The sequence below is a fragment of the Diceros bicornis genome, chromosome 25 (assembly GCF_020826845.1).
Source record: "Diceros bicornis minor isolate mBicDic1 chromosome 25, mDicBic1.mat.cur, whole genome shotgun sequence".
Lineage (NCBI taxonomy): Eukaryota > Metazoa > Chordata > Mammalia > Perissodactyla > Rhinocerotidae > Diceros > Diceros bicornis.
The window spans coordinates 29,034,557-29,054,139 of NC_080764.1; the positions used below are offsets into that span (position 1 = coordinate 29,034,557).

At 41.1% G+C, this 19,583-nt stretch overlaps 1 protein-coding gene across 1 annotated transcript in view; it reads right to left on the reverse strand.

Moving 5' to 3' along the window:
• The window catches only part of PLEKHG7 (pleckstrin homology and RhoGEF domain containing G7), a 56,931-nt gene that overhangs the window by 7,914 nt on the left and 29,434 nt on the right, over positions 1-19,583 (reverse strand). The window contains exons 8-13 of the mRNA XM_058568672.1: positions 18,142-18,237; positions 17,364-17,465; positions 13,703-13,816; positions 7,758-7,932; positions 6,113-6,228; positions 5,657-5,750 (exon numbers count right to left, since the gene is read on the reverse strand). Coding sequence (XP_058424655.1) covers positions 5,657-5,750; positions 6,113-6,228; positions 7,758-7,932; positions 13,703-13,816; positions 17,364-17,465; positions 18,142-18,237 — 697 coding nt within the window. The remainder of the gene's footprint in view (positions 1-5,656; positions 5,751-6,112; positions 6,229-7,757; positions 7,933-13,702; positions 13,817-17,363; positions 17,466-18,141; positions 18,238-19,583) is intronic.

Genomic DNA, 19,583 nt, shown 5'->3' on the forward strand with positions numbered 1-19,583 from the left:
ACCTAGGATACATCTATTAACTAATTGAACTCACAGCATTTTTGCCTCTTGACTCATCTGGGTGGTCATTGGCAGAGGTATACATTATCCGAAAAAAGGCATTTTTGTCCTCACTGTGGACTGAATTATGTCCCCCTACAAATTCATGTATTGAAGCCCTAACAGGCCTCCCACCCCCCCAGTGTGGCTGTATTTGGAATAAGGAAATAATTAAGATTAAATGAAGGCATAAGGGTGGAGCCCTGATCCGATAGAGTTAGTGTCATCCTAAAAGAATACACCAAAGAGCTCTCTCTCTCTGTCATGTGTGAACACTGAGAAGGAGGCCATCTCCAAGCTGGAAGAGGGCTCACACCAGAAACTGAATCGGCCAGCACCTTGATCTTGGACTTCCAGCCTCCAGAGCTGTGAGAAATGTCTGTTGTTTAAGCCACCCAATCTGTGGTATTTTGTTGTGGCAGCCCTAGCTGATTAAAACAGTTGGTAAAGCCACTTGTTTTTCAAGTTTGACAATGTGTCTGTACATGTTTAAATAGTCTTCATGTAGCTTTACATTTACAAACATTTTCTGATATCACTTTTGATAATAACTTAAGGCAAATAGACATTTCTACCTTTCCCTAAGAAAGGGAAAATAGTAGAAGAGAAATCAAATACTAGAATAAGGTATCCCCCTCTCTATTTAACTCTATCCCTTAGAAATTAGAAAAAAAAATCGTTAAATTTTAGTGATTTCAGAGGAAAAGGCAGTCCGTTCGGAGGGGGAATGTGACAGGTGCTTAAAGTAAATACAAGAAAAATCAGTAAATATTTTTTATTATTCTATTTATTTTTATTTATATTATTCTAGAAGTTCTTTCTAATATACTTTAACCCCTGGAAATGAGGTAACTAAGGTTAAATTAGTAGATAAAATATTTAGGATTCATTTTTATTATCTCCTCTTCTTTAAGTTTGGAGGAAAGATTCTTTCTATATTTACATAGAAGAGAAATTAAATATTTTATTCAATCTTGAATTGTCCTTGAATATTTTTTAAAAATTGTATTCCATCACTACTAGAAATTCCTTTTTGCAAATCAGGCTATGGCAAAGACTGCCAGTTGTCCCTCAAAAACCATTTACTCCTTCTTTTGTAGTAATGGAATTTCCAGCTTGTAGTGGGTATGTGCCCACTGTGAATAAAGAATACATCTCCCAGCTTCCCTTGTAGCTAAATATAACCGACTACATTCTGACCAATGAAATATGAGCAGAAGTGTACAACTTCTCAGTCATATCCTTACACAACAGGGCTATGGTCTCCTGTCTCCCTGGCCCTTCCCACGGGCTGGAATGTAGACACACTAGCGACTCATCTTGAGCCACACAAAGAAAGCAGTACCCCAGGATGGCAGAGCAAAAGAACAGAAGGAGCCTGGATCCCTAATCACTTCATGGGTGGAACTGTCATATATATTTACATGAGAGAGAAAGAAACTTTTGTCTTTTTAAGCAATTGTTATCTGTCTCTGTCTCCAATGGCTGAATCAATATCCTAACTAATACATAGGACTAGGAATGGGACATTTGGACAACACTAGACCTTCAAGACATGTTAAATGTTGTTTTCCTCACCCTCTGCCTCTCACACATGAATTAGATAGATGCTCATTGTCAAAATGAAACAGTTTTGTTTTCTCCTTCTAATTTCAAGTATTTTATCTTAACAAACAGACAGTGAGCACCTTCATGTCCTAGACTTTATTCTAGGAGATGATGATTATTTTAGCGACCATTTATGGAGGCCCTAGTCTTCCTTCAAGCAGTCACCAAATACTGAGCGCCTTCTATGCATCAATGATTAAGACAGAATCTCTCCCTTCAAGGAGCTTTGATTCTAGTGAGAGCAGACACATAATAAGCATGTACACAAGATTTAAAATAAGATAAATTCAGGAACTGCCAGTGTTTAAAAGTAGATATGGCAATACGAAAGAGGATGACTAAGGAGGATGATCATAAGCATAAAGTCAGACTGTTCATTTTCATTATCCCCGGAGTTTGAAGCTGTTACAGCCCCAGTGGAAAACTTTAACCAAATGATTTCATTAGACTTAATTAATGAACACAGTGAGTCTGAAATTCTGCTTAGCTAGGTGCTACACAACCAGAACTGAGACTTACAAAATTTTGAGTTTCTATCTCGACTAGGTCTTTGTTTTTTCTCATAGAGTCTGGGCTGTGGGGTGTTTGTTGCACTGTTAGAGCATTGAACAGCATTACTGACTCATTTCAGCTGTGCGGCAGCTTGAACAACATGTGTTCTTTAGGTGTTACAGCTGTTGGCCCATCGTATTTGTCTGCACTTTACTCATTTTTCTATTTAGAAACACCAGTCTGTGGGGAGCAATGCATTTGTGAAGGGTATGCTGGCATGAATTCCAATGGGAAGTTGGTTATGCTCCAAAAGCTATGAAAACTTGTACCTTCTGGGAATGAGAAAATACACTTATTTGGTTACAACAGTACAGTTTTTAAAGCGGGAAGAAATTTTGAAACACAATAAGTGTTAAATATCATCGTCATCGTTGTCCTCATCCTTACCACCATAAACAACATTTACAGAAGAGATTAAGGGAATTGAAACAATTTTCCCAAAGCCCACAATTGGTGTTATCACCTAGTTTTTGGTCCAATGCTTTTTCATTCAAAATGGTGTCCTGTTTCTTCTAACACTACTCCCCATCCCCACCACATCTCTATGCCAACTCTGAGTCAAAGTCCCAGTGACTTTAAACTGGATTTGATACTACTACATGGTGCCTCCTCTCTGATGGAATTTGACTAACGGCGTATGCCATCAACCAGGCACCTGGTGATAGTGACGATTACGTAGGTCAGCCCCATTCCACCACGTTTGACTCTACAAGAAAGGTTTTCTGAAAAGTTGGGTCAATCTGTAAAGAGTCCTTCTTAGGCCACTCTCCCTCCCATGATTCCATGACCACACCCCAATCCCACGTGACAGATGAACGCACAACTGATGTGGCTTTTCACCGAGAGGTGAACATGGTCATACTTATCCAGCTTCCATGTGGCGTCTCACATGCCCACACTTGAATCCTAAAATTGGCTCCCTGACCCCCTTCCTCCTCTACCCTCAGTATTATCAAACAAGCTTTCAGGCACATAGATTAGAATACCTGAAGGCATCTTCAACTCATTTCCTCTTCATCCATTTAATTTATTTATTTTTTATAATTTTATTTTATTTATTTTTTCCCCCAAAGCCCCAGTAGATAGTTGTATGTCATAGCTGCACATCCTTCTAGTTGCTGCATGTGGGACTCGGCCTCAGCATGGCTGGAGAAGCGGTGCATCGGTGCGCGCCCGGGATCGAACCCAGGCCGCCAGCAGCGGAGCGCGTGCACTCAACCGCCAAGCCACGAGGCCGGTCCCCTCATCCATTTTATCAATCATAAAGTCTTCCTGTTTTTGCCTTTTAAATATCTCACATTTATCCTTCTCTATTCATGCCCATTTCTCACATTTTAAAACAGGACCGTACATCTCACAGTGTTGGGAAGTCGGTAGATAGAGGGAAGGGATAAATCAAAATCTCTAATAAACCCAGGAGGAGGCCACTTTTGGAGGGAAATGGATATGTTTGAACACAGAACTGTGTTCTGCTTCATTACTTTGATTTGGTTTTGTCACAATAGATAATTATTTTTGAAATTGTAAATAACATCAAAGAAAATTCAAAATTGTTACCTTCAAATGAAATTTGGAGGAGGTGATTGGTCTACAGGTTAAGAATGGTTGAGAAACACAGGCCAGGCTCTTCTCACCTCACCTGCTTCCCTGCGAAGCTTCCAGGCTGACCTCTCTGCTTTGGTCTCCTCCTCTACGCCGTTTTGTGCATTGCTTCTAATAACTCTTCAACACCCTTTTAAGCCTATCAAGTCCCTGTCCAAGGACTCAACGACTTGCTGCCAGGAATTCCCCAGTTGGGTCCCTCTGTTTGGTGTCCAGGGCGCTTGCTGTGATTCTGAAAGCCCACTGGGCTGAGGCAGCCTAGCTTGAATCTGGACCCTGCTGTTGACCTGCCAGGTGCCCCTGAGCATGACGCGGAGCCTTGAGCCTCAGATTCCTCACACATAACATGGATTAAATGTAACCTCTCTGCATAACTCACTGAAAGGAGAAAATGCATTAAAAAGCCCTTAAAATGCATAAAAACGTAAGACGCTGGGCATGTCTATCTTCCCTAGATGGCAGTTGCTGGGTGGGGGTCATGTCCCGGCCTGACTAGTACTTCACCTGAAATATAGCAGGTTCTCAACAGATGCGTACTGAATAAGGAATTATTGCCCTGCTCTCCCATCAGATCTCGCGCTACCATAAATAGGCAACCTCACATCCCACAGGGCTTCACACCCAGTAGGTGCCCAATCAAGATTTTGTGCAGAAATGAATAAATGAATGAATGCAAATCTTGCTTCAGTCAGGCAGCCCTTTCTGACCATCATAATATTTATTGAGCACTGACTCTGCACCAGGCATTCTTTCAAGTGCTTGTACATCCATTAGCTCACTCAGTCTTCACAACAACGGGGAGAAACTGCAGCACTGGGAGATAGCTGTAACTGGCCTAAGGTTACACAGGCAGGAAAGGCTGAGTGGAAGAGTGAGCCTGGCTGTCAGCCTCCAGGGCTTACCCTCCTAACCACGCTGCTAGAGCCCATTCTCTCAGGTGGCTTCTGCTTCCAAGCCTTTCCTCCTGCTATGCTCTTTATCCGGGGTGTGCTGCCTCCTGTCCTTCCACCGACCTCCATCCTTGCTATCCCCCCAAGCCCACCTCCAGTCCCATGGGCCACATGAAGCCTTTCCTGGATCCTTCAGCTTCACAGACTCTCTTCTTCTCTGAACTTTTCCTGCAGGTTTGCTCATTATGGCAGAGCTTCCCAAACAGAGGGAAAGGATTATACAAAATAATTATTTCATATCCTCCACTGATACTTACCTAGCACAATGTTTGTTACATAATAGGTTCTCATTAACACTGCTAGGGTGATTGCCCAGCTCCTTGGAGGAGCAGCATGATGGTGATAACTGCTGACATTGAGTGTTTACTATATTCCAGACCTTGAGCTAAGCTCTTCCTATGTGTTATTCACTTTAACAACAATCCTGTGAGACAGATATAGTTAGCCCGTTTTACAGCGAGAAAATGGAGGGCATATAGCTAGCTAGGTTGTGAAGTCATTTTTTTTGTGTGTGTGAGGAAGATTAGCCCTGAGCTAACATCTGTCGCCAATCTTCCTCTTTTTGCTGAGGAAGATTGGCCCTGGGCTAACATCCGTGCCCATCTTCCTTCACTTTATATGGGACGCCGCCACAGCATGGCTTGCCAAACAGTGCATTGGTGCGCACCCGGAATCCGAACTCCCTAACCCAGGGCTGCCACCGCAGCAGAGTGTGTGCACTTAACTGCTACTCCGGGCTGGCCCCTGAAGTCTTTGATCAAGACTCCACAGGATGCTGTCTGCTTCACATCTTCCATCGCCTTGGACATAGGCAAATACAGTTTCTCCCACCCTTCAACTAGCAACAGTTGGACAAGTTACAAGGTAGTAAAGGTGTTGGGGTTTTGAAGGAAGCAGTTATTTACCTGCAAGAGTTAATTTTCCTTCATAGAGAAGGTGTCTGTTGGTTGGTGACAAGATATTTTCTGCCATGTGTTCTTTAAAAACATGTCTCAGGCACTTGCAAAACAAGGGAGAAAATCAGAGATGATGTTAGTGATTGGAAGAGAACATGTTCAAGGAGCTGGGGCAATGAACTGGGTCTAGAAAGTTCATGACATTTGGAAATGCCAGTAGATGGACACGGGAATGGGAAAGAATGGGAAAACCTTTCAGAAGGGCCACCCCAAGAATTGCATGATGACATCAGCCCTCCATATACAATGCCACGTGGATGAAGGCTTCACTTCTTGCTCATAAAACTAGATGTATTACTCAAAGGGACAGCTGGAGACTTTGTAAAACTAGTGTATTTCCACCTGAATGCCAAACTTGTGAAAGGGATGTAAGTCCTAATTGATCCCCCCCTTTTTTTTTTTTACCTCTGGAATGAAAAACCTTTTATCTCTATCCCAAAGTGGAGGCCACACTATAATCTCCTGTAGATGTCTACATTTTTGGAAATTGTCAAGCCACTTCACTTTTCCTTCAAGATCCCCTGGAAAAAAAGATACATCCAATATATTTTTAAATGTATGAGACATTACAGCATAAATTTTAACCAAGATCCACACTAATCATTTAGAAACATTGACTGCCCCTAGAGCCAAACCATATCTTAGGGTTATTGAACATATTGCTTGCTGTTTAATTGTCTTAGAAAAACTTGCTAATTTATTTGAAATCAGCCTCTTGCAGAGAAAAATGAAGTTTAACTAATTTAATTCAGTAAGTTGGAAATGTGCATTTTTATTTCAATAATATTAATAAAGCCCTTGGTAGCTTTCTCTTATTCTCTACACCACACAGCCTATAATTAGAGGAGAAAAAAAAATCAGACGGACGAGGACGAGCAAGTCTTTTTGTCTTAATTGTAAAACATACATTCACTTCATGATGAGGATGATTACTTCTTTTCGGTAAGAACTCATTTTCTCTTCTGAAGGTTTGTATTAATTTTGCAACATTTTCTAATTACATTGGTATTGAGGTTTTGAAATGATTTTTGGAAACACCAAAGGCAAGTCATAGACCCACAGAATCACATGGTGGATGGAATTCTTGAGAATTCATCATCTTTAAGCTCATAGACTTAAATGAAGCCCACAGGAATCTCTTCCCTGAACAATAAGGATCCGTATTTTTTTGAGAAATCTCCAGAAGAAATGATGTTTTTCTTCCTCAGAAACTTATCACAATGAGTAACAATCTTCAAAATTACTTTAAAAGTTTTAAAAAGTCTGTCTTTAATTGAATTTTTGTCTTATTCACTTGATAAGCTTAATTCTATTTCCTTGAGTCATTTTAGAATTTGAACAAACAATTTAAAAAGAGAAAAGAAACTCCCAATTGAATAGGAGTTTTACTTTTAAACATGCAAAAGAAAAAAGACATCATTTCGGTACAGCTGATAATTATCAATTTGAGCTATTCCCTTTTGATGCTTTCCAGGAAATCTTGGTTTATGGGCACATATCAGGGCCTTTTTTTTTTTGAATTTAATACAAATACAGAGTTCCACAAATAAATTTAAGTCATCACAGGGCTTGCTTGGTTCCTATTCCCAAATTTCAGTTCTAAAGATTGGCCCTGGATTTCAGTGACTAAAAAAATGATGAATGGTAATTTATCTTTCGGAAAGGCTTCCCATGGCGTCGACTCCCATTTGCTTTGTGTGTGAGTTCAGTATGGGTGTTAAAAACAAAGTGCCTTCAATCATCTGGGAAGTAGAACTTTTCCTGCCTGAACTCACTTCTGAAAGCCTTGGAGACAGAGCCATGTCCTGCGTAAACATGGTGTTAAGCGTTCTCATAGGGTTGGCCAGGATGTGACTGGAGCCCATTGTTTTGTGTGTGTTTGATTTATAATGCACTCAAACTCAAATCCATGTTTCCGAGAGCCATGATCTCAAGTTAATGGAATTACCTTCTAGGATGGAAGCCCAAATGGTTCCCAGGAGCCACAGGGTCCGCCCCCTACTCTTTGACTAAGCTTTGGAGCTCTGGGTCACTCATCTCGGGGACTTACGGATTGACTTTTCCACCTTTTCCTTGATGGAGTAGATCAGGATTTTCTCAGTAGAGTCTGTACTCCTTTTCCAGATATTCTTCAGCAACAGGGGGTATCGAGTCAGCCTGTGCAGTGGGGCCACTAGTAGCTCAGGCAGGTGAAGCCGTCTGCACTGTTCATTTTGCTCACACCACTGGGGGAGGCAAAAGCAGACACATCAGAATGTCACTTCTCCTATCAAGGCATTAAGAAGTCTGGACGTGAGAAACTTTTAGAGATTTTACTCAGTAATAACATGATGCACCTGTGAACTTCCTGGGAAAATTTATAAGCCAGGGACTAGACTTTTATTTTGAAAAATTCCATACTAAACTATCTTTAGCAAGCATCTATCTACCAGTGCCAAATTCAGAGTCTGAAATTGGGTTCTTAGATGTGGTTAAGAAGTATTATTGAATATTACTGACAACATTGTTACTTTCCAATTAAAAAAATGAAAGAATCATGGGCTGGCCCCGTGGCTTAGCCGTTAAGTGCGCGCGCTCTGCTGCTGGCGGCCCGGGTTCGGATCCGGGGCGCGCATGACGCACCGCTTCTCCGGCCATGCTGAGGCCGCGTGCCACATACAGCAAATAGAAGGATGTGCAACTATGACATACAACTATCTACTGGGGCTTTGGGGAGAAAAAGGAGAAGGATTGGCAATAGACGTTAGCTCAGAGCCGGTCTTCCTCAGCAAAAAGAGGAGGATTAGCATGGATGTTAGCTCAGGGCTGATCTTCTTCACAAAAAAAAAAAAAAAGAAGAAATGAAAGAATCCTTCAGATGTCTTGCCTTCCCAGCAATGGTGGTGAAAGCAGCAGTCATCAGCATTGTCTGTAACACCATCACTCAATTCTCCTAAATGGGGAAATTTATCAAGATTTGGATGCACAGGAAAAGTTTGAAATTTGTTAAATCCCCTCGAGAATCCATGTTCCATCAGTGGCGGTGATAAGATGTATTAATATACGTGTTCCAGCCTTGTTTATCCTGCTCACTTAAGAGTTTAATTTTGCCCATTGGCTTCTCCCCGTTCCTCAGGGGAGATTCGTGGTTTCACCAGCTCTGTTCTCATCCTTGTTGTGGTGCACAGTTAGGAGAATTGAGCATCCAAACTGGAGGGGTAGAAGGGAAAAGGAAGGATTTTTGCTTGCTGAGTCAGTTCCTTGACTCCTTTGTTGAAGGAAGGGAATCAGGGTAATGAAGAGAAAATGAAAATAGAAGTTGAAAAGGCTAAATGGATCCACATGATCCATTTAGAAGGATCTTCAGAAGGAAGAGGAGAGGAATCAAGACAGGCAATTTTCAACAGGGAGAGTTGGAGAAAGAGGCTGTTGCAGGCTGTGTAAGCACTGGGGAAGACAGGGAAAGGAATAGCCAGTATTGCCAGGGGTTATACATTAGATTTCCATAAACAGTATTTGAGAAATACAAGTAAATACGAGAATCGCTCCTACAATTGTTTCATTTGCTGGACTGTTTCTTGAATGTGACACTGTCTTGAACCTGAGGGGGCCCTGCTTTTATGCAGGTGACACATGATGCACGGAACCAGGACTCTGGCTGCTATGCACAGAGGTGCATCAAGAAGTATTATTAGGGAGTGTGTTCTCTTCTCTCACCTACTCACTCCTCATTGATCCTGCATTCAGCTCGAAAGGGATCCTGCCCTTACACTAAATATTTTTCTTGCTGTAGGCTATTGCCTCTTTTTTCTCTTCCAGGCGCAGTCCAGGCCCAGGTTAACTCCTTTGCCTCATGACCCAGACCACTCAGGGCCAGCCTCAGAAGGGCCAAGGTACACTGCAGAAGGCCCCTTTTGCTTCCCCAAAGACAATGTCATACATCTTTTTTTTTTTTTTTTTTTCTTTTGTGAGGGGATCAGCCCTGTGCTAACATCCGCCAATCCTCCTCTTTTTTTGCCGAGGAAGACGGCCCTGGGCTAACATCCGTGCCCATCTTCCTCCACTTTATATGGGACGCCGCCACAGCATGGCTTGCCAAGCAGTGCGTTGGTGCGCGCCCAGGATCCGAACCAGCGAACCCCGGGCCGCCGCAGCGGAGCGCGCGCACTTAACCGCTTGCGCCACCGGGCCGGCCCCAATGTCATACATCTTTTATGCTCAGGTGTCAGCCCTAGCATTTCTGAGATCTAGGTCTAACCGGCTGAAATCCCTCCAAGTCCAAAGCCCTCCCTTAGATATTTACAAACTCACGGAATCTCAATGAGATTCCAGTGGCTTCCTCTGGCCCCCGAACTCCTGTTTGCACATACAGTTTCTTCTCTGAACAACATGGGCCAAATGCCAAACTTAGCCCTTTTGTTGGTTTCCTATGTTGATTTCCACTGTAAACTCACACATGCCAAATGTTGTATGAGTGTATCTATTTATTTTACTGAAGATTTTGAGTTGTGAGGAGGGGTCAAATACACAGCCCCTCCCCCATTTTGCTGGCTTCATTCTCTTCTTTGGAAAAAGAGAGCTCTTTCTCTCTCTCTTCCCCCCTCCAACTTTCTCCCTTTCTCTCCTAGCCTCATGCTTAGCAATTTGCACTTGTCTTTCATAGCTTGACCACGTCCCTGGGGCTCTCACCCTCTTACACTAGGAACTTTGTCAAAACATTTCTTTTAAAAACATCCAGGGCTGTTCCCCACAGGAATTCTGCTAGATACAATCTTTTCCACTTCCCCACATACGGATGGAAGGCCATAAAAGTGGAGGCAGGGGTGCATGGTGGATGGAGCTTTAGAAGCCAGGCTTCAAGCCTTGCTGAGGGACCGCCTCCCCTTCTCCATACCTCAGATTCCTCTCCTGTAAAATGGTGGAAGGTTCTAGATCACCTCTGAATTCTCATCCAGCTCAAAATGGCTGTGATTCTCATCGGGGTTGGAAGGGACGGAGAAGGAAGTAGGGACTGCAGATGTGGAAAGGGTAGGAGTGGCAGAGTGGAAAGAAATGGTGGTGAGAGGCCTTAGACTGTGGCCTTAGTGGCTGATTTCCATGCTGACTCATTGGCAACAGCAATCCAGCTGGGGTGGCTGGGAGGTCCAGTAACTGATTTCTTAGTGGCAGTTAGGGATTTCCTCAAAACACTCAGGCCTCGCCCACTGCCCCAAATTTCCATGCTGTTCGGAACAGCTCTGGCTGCCAGCACCCATTGGTACTCAGGGTAAATGTGAAAACACTCAATCTCCCCCAGATATCAAACAGGAAAGAAGCATCAGTGGTAAATAGTTTAGACAAAGATCCAGGCAGGGATATCTGAAGCTTTTAGTGTTTTGGAAGGCCTCAAAAGAAAGAAAAAAGCTATTTGATGATTCTAAAAGTAGCTATAAGTTTTTCTTTCATCTCTCAATTGGCTTTATTTTTCAGATCCATTAGGAAAGAAAAGAACATCTCTGTCAAGAGAGACCGGACATAAAAGGCCTTTTCATGGATGGGTCTAGAACAGTGGAGGCTGCTTTGGTTTTATAATAAATATCCAATGTGTTTAGAGGAACAGTGAATAGAATTAAGGGGCCCAGATAAAAACGTTCTCCTCTTAAATCTGTCTTGGTGGGACACAACATTGGGCTGGGGAAACCAGCATTCTTGGAATCTCTGGGAAATTGACGTAAGCTCTCTAAATCTCATCTGTGAAATGTGAATAACAAGAGTAATCACCTCATCAGGCAGGTGAGAGGTTTCAATGAGATAATCCACAAGTAGTGCTTCGAACAGTGCCTGACACGTCTGGAACACTCAGTCCATGGTAGGTCGAGTTCTTAGCAATTGTTAATTGAACCACGCTAAGATTCTTGGTACAAAGTTCCCAGTCTCTTTCTCTGCATCATTTCAACTGTCTCTGCAAGAGCGGGGAGAATTCTCCTCCTGTCAATGTGCGCCAAGATGGTGTACAGAGATTCATAAAGCCCAGCTCCCCATGGTATGGAGGGTAAATTCATCCCAGTGCATTCATAGCCCAATTCCAGGCAGCCCATAAAATGACACACAGATTTGAGTCCCCCAAGAACATTGTTTATCAGAGCATAATAGGAGAATGAACGTCAGCTTCAGACGGGTCTGAATTTAAATCCTGCCTCTGCCCTTGAACAACTGTATCTTTCAGCAAGTTGCCTAATTTGTTGAAGCTCTTGAAAAATGGGGATAATAGCAAATCCCGCAGGGTTATTGTGTAGACAAAGAGATCACAGAAGACCAGCATGCAGCACAGTGCCTGGCCATAGCAAGGGCTGAAGAACCAGTCACCTTATTACTATTATTTTATTATCTATTATATATTATAAGCATTATATGTTATAATAATAATATTATTATTAATTATATACGATGATGCTTTTATTCTGTATGATGGGGCTGTGGAAGGCAGATTCACCTTCAATTCTTCCAGTGTCCCTCCCTGAGCCCTCACCTTTGTTTCATGATGCTAACGTTCCCTGCTAATGGAAAATAGCCCTAAGGAGTTGGAAATAGTTTTGGTGTAAAGAGCATTGAATATTTTTGCCTGAAGATCTTTATCCAGGTTCTTTTTTGCCACCTATTGGCCACGTGACCTTGCAAAAGTCACATAACCTCTCTGAGCCTCAGGGACACTTGGAGACAATGTAATCAACTTCATAGGTTTGTGCTAAGGATTAAAAGAGATGTTTGAGAAAGTGCCTGGTAAAGCGTTATGCATTATAAAAGTATCATATGTTATCATTACAACGTTGCATCTTCTACTTCTTCTCCCTAAATAGCATAGATGCTGTACATATTTCATATATAAATGTAAACCACTCTTCTATGTCACAATTGATATGGGATTTTCCAGTGTTTTTTTAAAATGGTGGCTGAGCCCTGTTAAATTCATCTCTGTCATAGCTTGGAAGGGAGAGAAATGGACGTGGATTCTCCTCAGTTTGGGGGCTTGGCTAGGAGTCTAACCCATCAGCTTCCAGGGAAAAGTTTTGCAACAGGATTATTCATACATTTGAAAATCAAATGAGCTTTCAGTTTTTAGTTTGAATTGGAAAGAAAACACTGAAAGGCTGAATCTACAAAAATAAGGTCAAGTCTTGCCCAAGATCATTCCTCCTTTCTCATCCATGCCACACTCAGGCTTCCTGGCACAGCTGGGCCATAGCAAGGGCCCACTGATTCGCAGCTGAGTCCTTGGGAACCATGGCAGCCTTTCCTCTCACACCCCTGGGGGGATGCTCTGGCAGGGGTTTATCACAGCTTCAGGAAGAACTGGTTTTCTGGAAGGGCTTGGACCATTTTCTCAGGATCACACAAAAGAGCTCTGGCATAATACTGAAAAGCACAGTGCAGACTAAGGAAATGTCAAATGAGGGGTCAAAGAAACTAGAGAAGTCAAGAAAAATTGTTTCCCAGTTTGCTTATTGGCAAATACTGAAGGTCTCTAGCAGAAACTCCTTGTTCTAACGCTTTGAACCCTTGCCGCCATATTGTACAACTCCAGGGGCAACATTTACGCTGCACTCTGTAATGTACTCAAGGGGGGGCCATTCACATAGAATACAATGTAAATGGTGCTCCAAGCTTTTGTGCAATACGATCTTGCTGGGACCAAATCCTACAAGAGCCAACTTCTAGTCACCAAGTCTCGGTTGTTATGCTAGTTTTCCCCTTACAATGTACCAATTTCTTCCACAAAAAAAACCAATGAACAAATAAAACATTTTTAAGCCTCAGGCAAAATTTCAGGAGGGATATTATGATATAATGTTTCCAGATGTGCACCATTTAAAATTCCTCAGTGTGCAGTCGACCATGTATTTATGAGGAAAGCAAATTTGTAGTTAAAATGCGTGGTTGATTATTTTTCGTCTCCCATTTCATTTGAGTATAATAATTCCCAGTACCTGTTATACCCAAAAAGTCTCAGGAAAAATAGAAAAGAAAATGGTACTTTACTTTTAAATAAATTCCAAAGTCATCTCTCTGCCTCAGGCTCTCAAGATAAAAGACAGCCGCTGAGTAATTCAGGCAGTAGGTCTGGTGGCTCTGACAGAGGTTTCCTCGGAAATACTGCAAGAAGAGAAGAGCAGAAGGACAATCAACAGAAGCCAGGAGACGCTGACCCCGGACAGACTTTCTCTTTCTCTTCACATTTACCGGTAACTAGAACAGGGAAAAGTGGAGGAGTGGCTGTTAGCAAGCAGGAGCTATGACTATGTGGATAGAAACAGGATTCACGATGAACATTCTTTTAAAAAAATATGATATTCCCATAAGAAACAGTTAACTCTTCCATAAATCATCTTTTTTTCCACCATACTTAAAGAAAATTCTGTTTAGGATATCTTGATTTAATTCACCTTTCACTTCTGTTTATGCTTTGTTGAGGCCCACACACTGTGCATGGCACCTGGTAACAAATATTGGCTTTGATTTCAGTGCCCATGTTGGTTGATATTAAGCTTGTGTTGGTAGTAAGTGATTAAAGTAACAACATTTAACTTTTCATCAAATATTCCTCAAAAATATCCATAAATTGAATTCTCCTGCTGGCTTCCAAAAATTGTAGAGTCAAATTTGGGGCACCTCCACTAATTGTACTGTGTTTCGTAGCATGCATTTTGTATAGTAGTCTTACCCAGTCTAACACTTATCTCCCCTATTCCTCATTATTCTTATTTAGTGTCTTAAACTTGCTGTCATGGGTGCACATTTGTAAGCTATCTCAAATTTATTTTAGCATAAGGCAAAGGGACAATTTGTATGTGTATGTTCATATATGTAACAGTCAAGCTGAGCACACCACACAGCGTGCCACCATCTCAGCTAAGTGTCTTTGCAATGACAATTAGTGTTTTCTCTTCACCAATGCTTCTGGCTCATTAGTGGCAGACACTCTTTCCCGGATTTCACAGTGCCTACCATATTGCTAAGCCTATGTGCTCCTTGATACATTTATTGATTAATAAAATGAGTACTGGGTCCCATTAAGGAATTTCCGATAGTGTCACCCTGTAGTGGAAGGAGAGGAGGAAGACAGACTTGGTGGTAACGTTATAGCTGTAACATTATAACTGCGAGTTTTCCCCTTACAATGTACCAATTTCTTCCACAAACAAACCAATGAACGAAAAAACATTTTTAAGCAGAGAAAGCAGACCCAGCCTAAAAAGCCACTGAAGGAAGAGACAGCAGCGCAGGCAGAGATTATGAAAACCTAGAAAAATATTTTGTTATAGGACCTCAGAGGAGAAAATGCTATGGGGAGAATTGTCAGGTTTTGGCTCCAGCAAGAAGTAAATTGAAAGATGATGATGTGAGTTTATTTTTGAGATGGGAGGGTGTCTGGGTAGAAAAGAGTTTATTTTTGAGGTGGGAGGGTGTCTGGGTAGAGGTAAGAAGAGGTCTACTCAGAGCACACTGAGATGCCTGAGAAGCGCCATTACTAGGAGGCAATTGTTAAGACCGTAAATGGTCAGGCTTAGAAATCCGCTTCTACAACCCATTAGATATGCGACCTTGGCCGAATTATCTAACCTCTCCAAGCCTCAGTTTCCTTCTCAGTGACTTGCTCAGAGGGCTCATGTGTGAATAACAAATGTCTCAATCTTCCACTGGTGAGCTTCTTGTGAGACCCCGTGGTAGGCTGAACTACATACATGTAGTTCCTCTTCCTGGGGAGGATCATGTGTGCCCACTCCATTGACGGTAAGCTTGGTGGTGTGCTTTTCCTTGGCCAACGATATGTGAACAGACTTGCCATGGGTTGCATCAGGCAGAAACTTGAAGAGTCAGTGAGTGCTCTGCCCCAGTCTCTTATGTCTTTGCCATGGTGACTGGTGACATTCCAGGTGCTTGACTGCTCGCTCAGCATGCGTCCCCGAGTGAGGACAGTGACAAAGCGGAAGCAGAGCGTCAGTGAGATATGAACCAAGCCACTGAGATTGGGGATTGTTACTGTGATATAACTGAGTCTAACCTGACTGATATAGGACCTTCTAAATTTAGGAAAAGCTTTTGTAACCCATCTTTGCACATCTGTAACGTAATATGAAGCATTCTTATGTGGGTTATATTATAGACTTTTAGTAAAGAGTCTATTAATATCCCATGCTTTGGTAGACTATAAATGCACTTCGGCTGTAAGTCTGAATATCTGTGTCCCCCTCAAATTCACAGGTTGAATCCTAACCCCCAGTGTAATGGTATGAGGAGGTGGGCCCTTCTGGAGATGATTAAGTCATGAGGGTGGAGCCCTCATGAATGAGATTAATGCCCTTGTCAAAGAGGCTCCAGAGAGCTTTCTAGCCCCTTCCACCACGTGAAGGATACAATGAAAGGTCTTCAGTCCGGCACTCACCCCACCACGCCAGCACCCTGATCTCGGACTTCCACCTTCCAGAACTGTGAGAAATAAATTTTTGTTGTTTATAAGCCACCCAGCCTGTGGTGTTTTGTTATAGCAGCCTGAGCAGACTAACGCAACTTATGCGTGTTGATGAGAAGCTGATGTTTCCCCAGACTCTTTACTAAAAACTAAACTTAATTTTCTGACTCTAACGGAATTGAGAGATCCTGAGATTTTAGCTAATTCCTAACACTTTACATTCTTGCTCTTGTTTTTCAAAGTTTTCTTATTCAAATGTGTTTTCAAAGTTCACTGAAGGATCTCCCTACTTTATATCAAATTTATACCAAGGCTTGTTTCGCCTTGTTAAATCCTCCTCCTCCTTCATACCTTACTTTAAGCATCATTGACCCAGGAAGAATTTCCTCTCTGTAACTACCTACCTCACCATCTGCCCCACCTAGAAGATTTCTTTCATCATATCTATGTTCCTTTCACCCCCAGCATTTATCTCAATTTGATTATATAATCATTAGTGTCATTATTGGGTTAATTTCTCCCTCAATAGACTGAAAATTTGCCAAAAGCAGGGAGTGTGTCTAATTTTGCACATTATTATGTACAGAGTATCAGCCCCACACATAAGCATTTAGTAAGTGCTCAATAAATCTCAATCTATGTTTTTTTCAAACAGATTGTGAGAATTCAAATCTTGCTAAATGAGAATAGACAGGGACTGGATTAAAAGGCTCAAAGTAAAAAAAGTGGGCAGGCGGTCCAAATATCTGCTCCAGAAATAAATAGAATTTATCAAACCAGGGCTACAGTTTTTCCTTTTTTCTCCTCTTTCATACACAGAAGTCTTATTAAGGGTGTTGATGGATTTGAAGGTTTATTTTGCTCCTTTCTGAGAGACTGGCACTTTTGTTAGAGGAACAACTGAACCATGTAATTAGCCTACACAAACTATTGCCATGAATATTGCTTTAAATTGAAGTCATTTAAAAACCAGACTTGGAAATGGCTTTCCCATGCATGCAGATTTTTGTGTTAATAAAACCCACACAGGAGATGTGACAATGGGAAAACAGAATCTGCAAGTTATTTTTGAAAACATTGGTTGGTGTAGACAGGGATGGCTCCTTTGTAGGAGGGTGCTGGTGGAACTTTCCCGGGAACAACAACAAAAATCAAGTAGATATAAAACAACTGTCCCGGAAGGTGGGTGAATTTATTGCATGAAGCTGAGATCTCCCAGAAGAATTTTACCTTCGTGAGCACGGAAATGAAATCCATTGATGGTGAAGTCTCAGAAGCGTCAACATAGCCCTTGATGATGCCGAAAAGACCGTTCACAAAACTGAAGCTTGTCTAGGGGTAAAGAGAAAGAACACAAAAGTGGGCACACAGCCATGAGTAAGGAATAAATATTTGATGAACTTCAAGTATCAATCTTAACAGATGTTTTCCATTTCAAATTTACCTCCTAGCAAAATTCAAAGATTTATTTTCCTCCAATCTCCAAGATATATTTTCTTGTAAGTTTTTCTTATAAATTATTCTTTTTGGTATCTCTCCTCTCTTCCTTTTTAGAGGAAAGATATTATTTATTTATAATATTTGTGAGAAAAGGACGTTCATTTGAGAATAAACGTTGAGGAAGATGATGGAGATCTTAGGAATAGGTCTACTTTCTTAAACAGCCATGGAAAAATGAAAAATGTTTTTGAAGGCTAATATCTACAGTCTCTTGGAGAGATGTCAATGGATGTTTCAATTTCATTCTTATTAACCTGAACTCCTGATCATAAGATTATGCGGGGATGGAATATGGAATCTCTTGGAGAGATGTCAATGGATGTTTCAATTTCATTCTTATTAACCTGAACTCCTGATCATAAGATTATGCGGGGATGGAATATGGAATAAACCATGTTCCATATTCCAATATGGAATACAAGCCACAGGAACAGACCGAGCGTGAATTTTCATGATCCTCTGGTGAATTTTAAAACATGGCTACTAGCATCTTCCTACTTTGGCTCACCTGACTTAACTCCTCCAGGTTTGCAAAAAGTCTCCATAAATCCACATCCAGGAGATATTCATGAGTTTGTAGATATTTTAGTGTATTCATGAAGATCTTCAAAAAAATAAATGCACATTACTTTCCATTTTTTAGTTTTAAAAGTTGACCTTTGCAAGAACACTAAACATAAATCTCCTGGGTATAACTTTACAAAACAATTTAGAAATCAGTATTTTCAAGGTTTAAGAATTTTGCTAAATACAAATGATGACATTTAAGCTCCATAGAACATATGGGGATGTGTGCTCTTCTGTATGAAGTCGTTGTTGCTTGTATGAGTCCTAACATTCCTGTTGAACATAATCTGTTCGAACAGGCTTTCTCTGCCTCCCAGTGCCAAAGAAATCTCAAAGTTTCTCTTCTTGCCAACAGCACTAACTTGAGACCAAAACAGCATTCGTGCTGAGTTCTCATTTATTGCTTCCTCTGCAAAAGACCCAAATAACCTTTACTTTCATGAAATTAAAAATAGAGAACTAATAAGTTAATATCTGAAAACTGGTAAGATGTTTAGATTTGGACAAGTGCATTAAATGTTAATGAAACTATTAAGAGAGCCTTTATGTTATTATTACTCGATTTGATGCTTTCATATAACAGTAGAACTATTCTACAGCAAGTCAGGATAGAACTACAATCCTCACAGATAGCTTGCCCCACATTCTGTAAACTAAAGAGAGATTAATTTATTGAAACAGGAATGCTTTGTATAAACACAGTGAAGCATTCAAAGGGACCAATTATTTCATGAATTTTAGGTGTGAAAAGACTTGGGCTTGGGACTGCCAACCTTCTGCAATTCCCATTTCCATATTACTTAATTCATGCGGTGGATGGTTCTGGAACTTACATCAGAATTACCTAGGGGCCTTGTTAAACTAGATTCCTGGGCCCCATCCCCAGTTTCTGATTCAGTAGGTCTCTGATGGGGTCAGAGAGCAAGGATTTCTGACAAGTTTCCAAGTGATTTTGATACTGTTAGTCTAGGGACCACCCTTTGAGAACCACTGACTTAGAGCTTCCCAAAATCTGTATAATATTGATTGTCTGGAAATCTGTCAATATCTAAGCATTTAAAACATATAATTGTAAAAATTAGAATAAAATTGGGGAAATTTAGAAGAAAAATTAGAAGAAAATTAGAAGAAAAACTTAGCCTTTTTGCTATAAGATTCTTTGCTTTTGCCATTTTTAAATTTTAAAAATTTTTTAAATTTAAAATTAAATTTAAAAACATCTGCTGCTTTTTAAAAAAAATATTGGGTCTGCCAGTATATTTATTTTACTTTGAGGTACAAAATTCCAATTTACAAGCAACTTTGGGAAACTCATATTTATTGTGTAACGGGAGAAACATATATACTCTCAATACACTGAGACATTGGAAAAGAAATAAACTC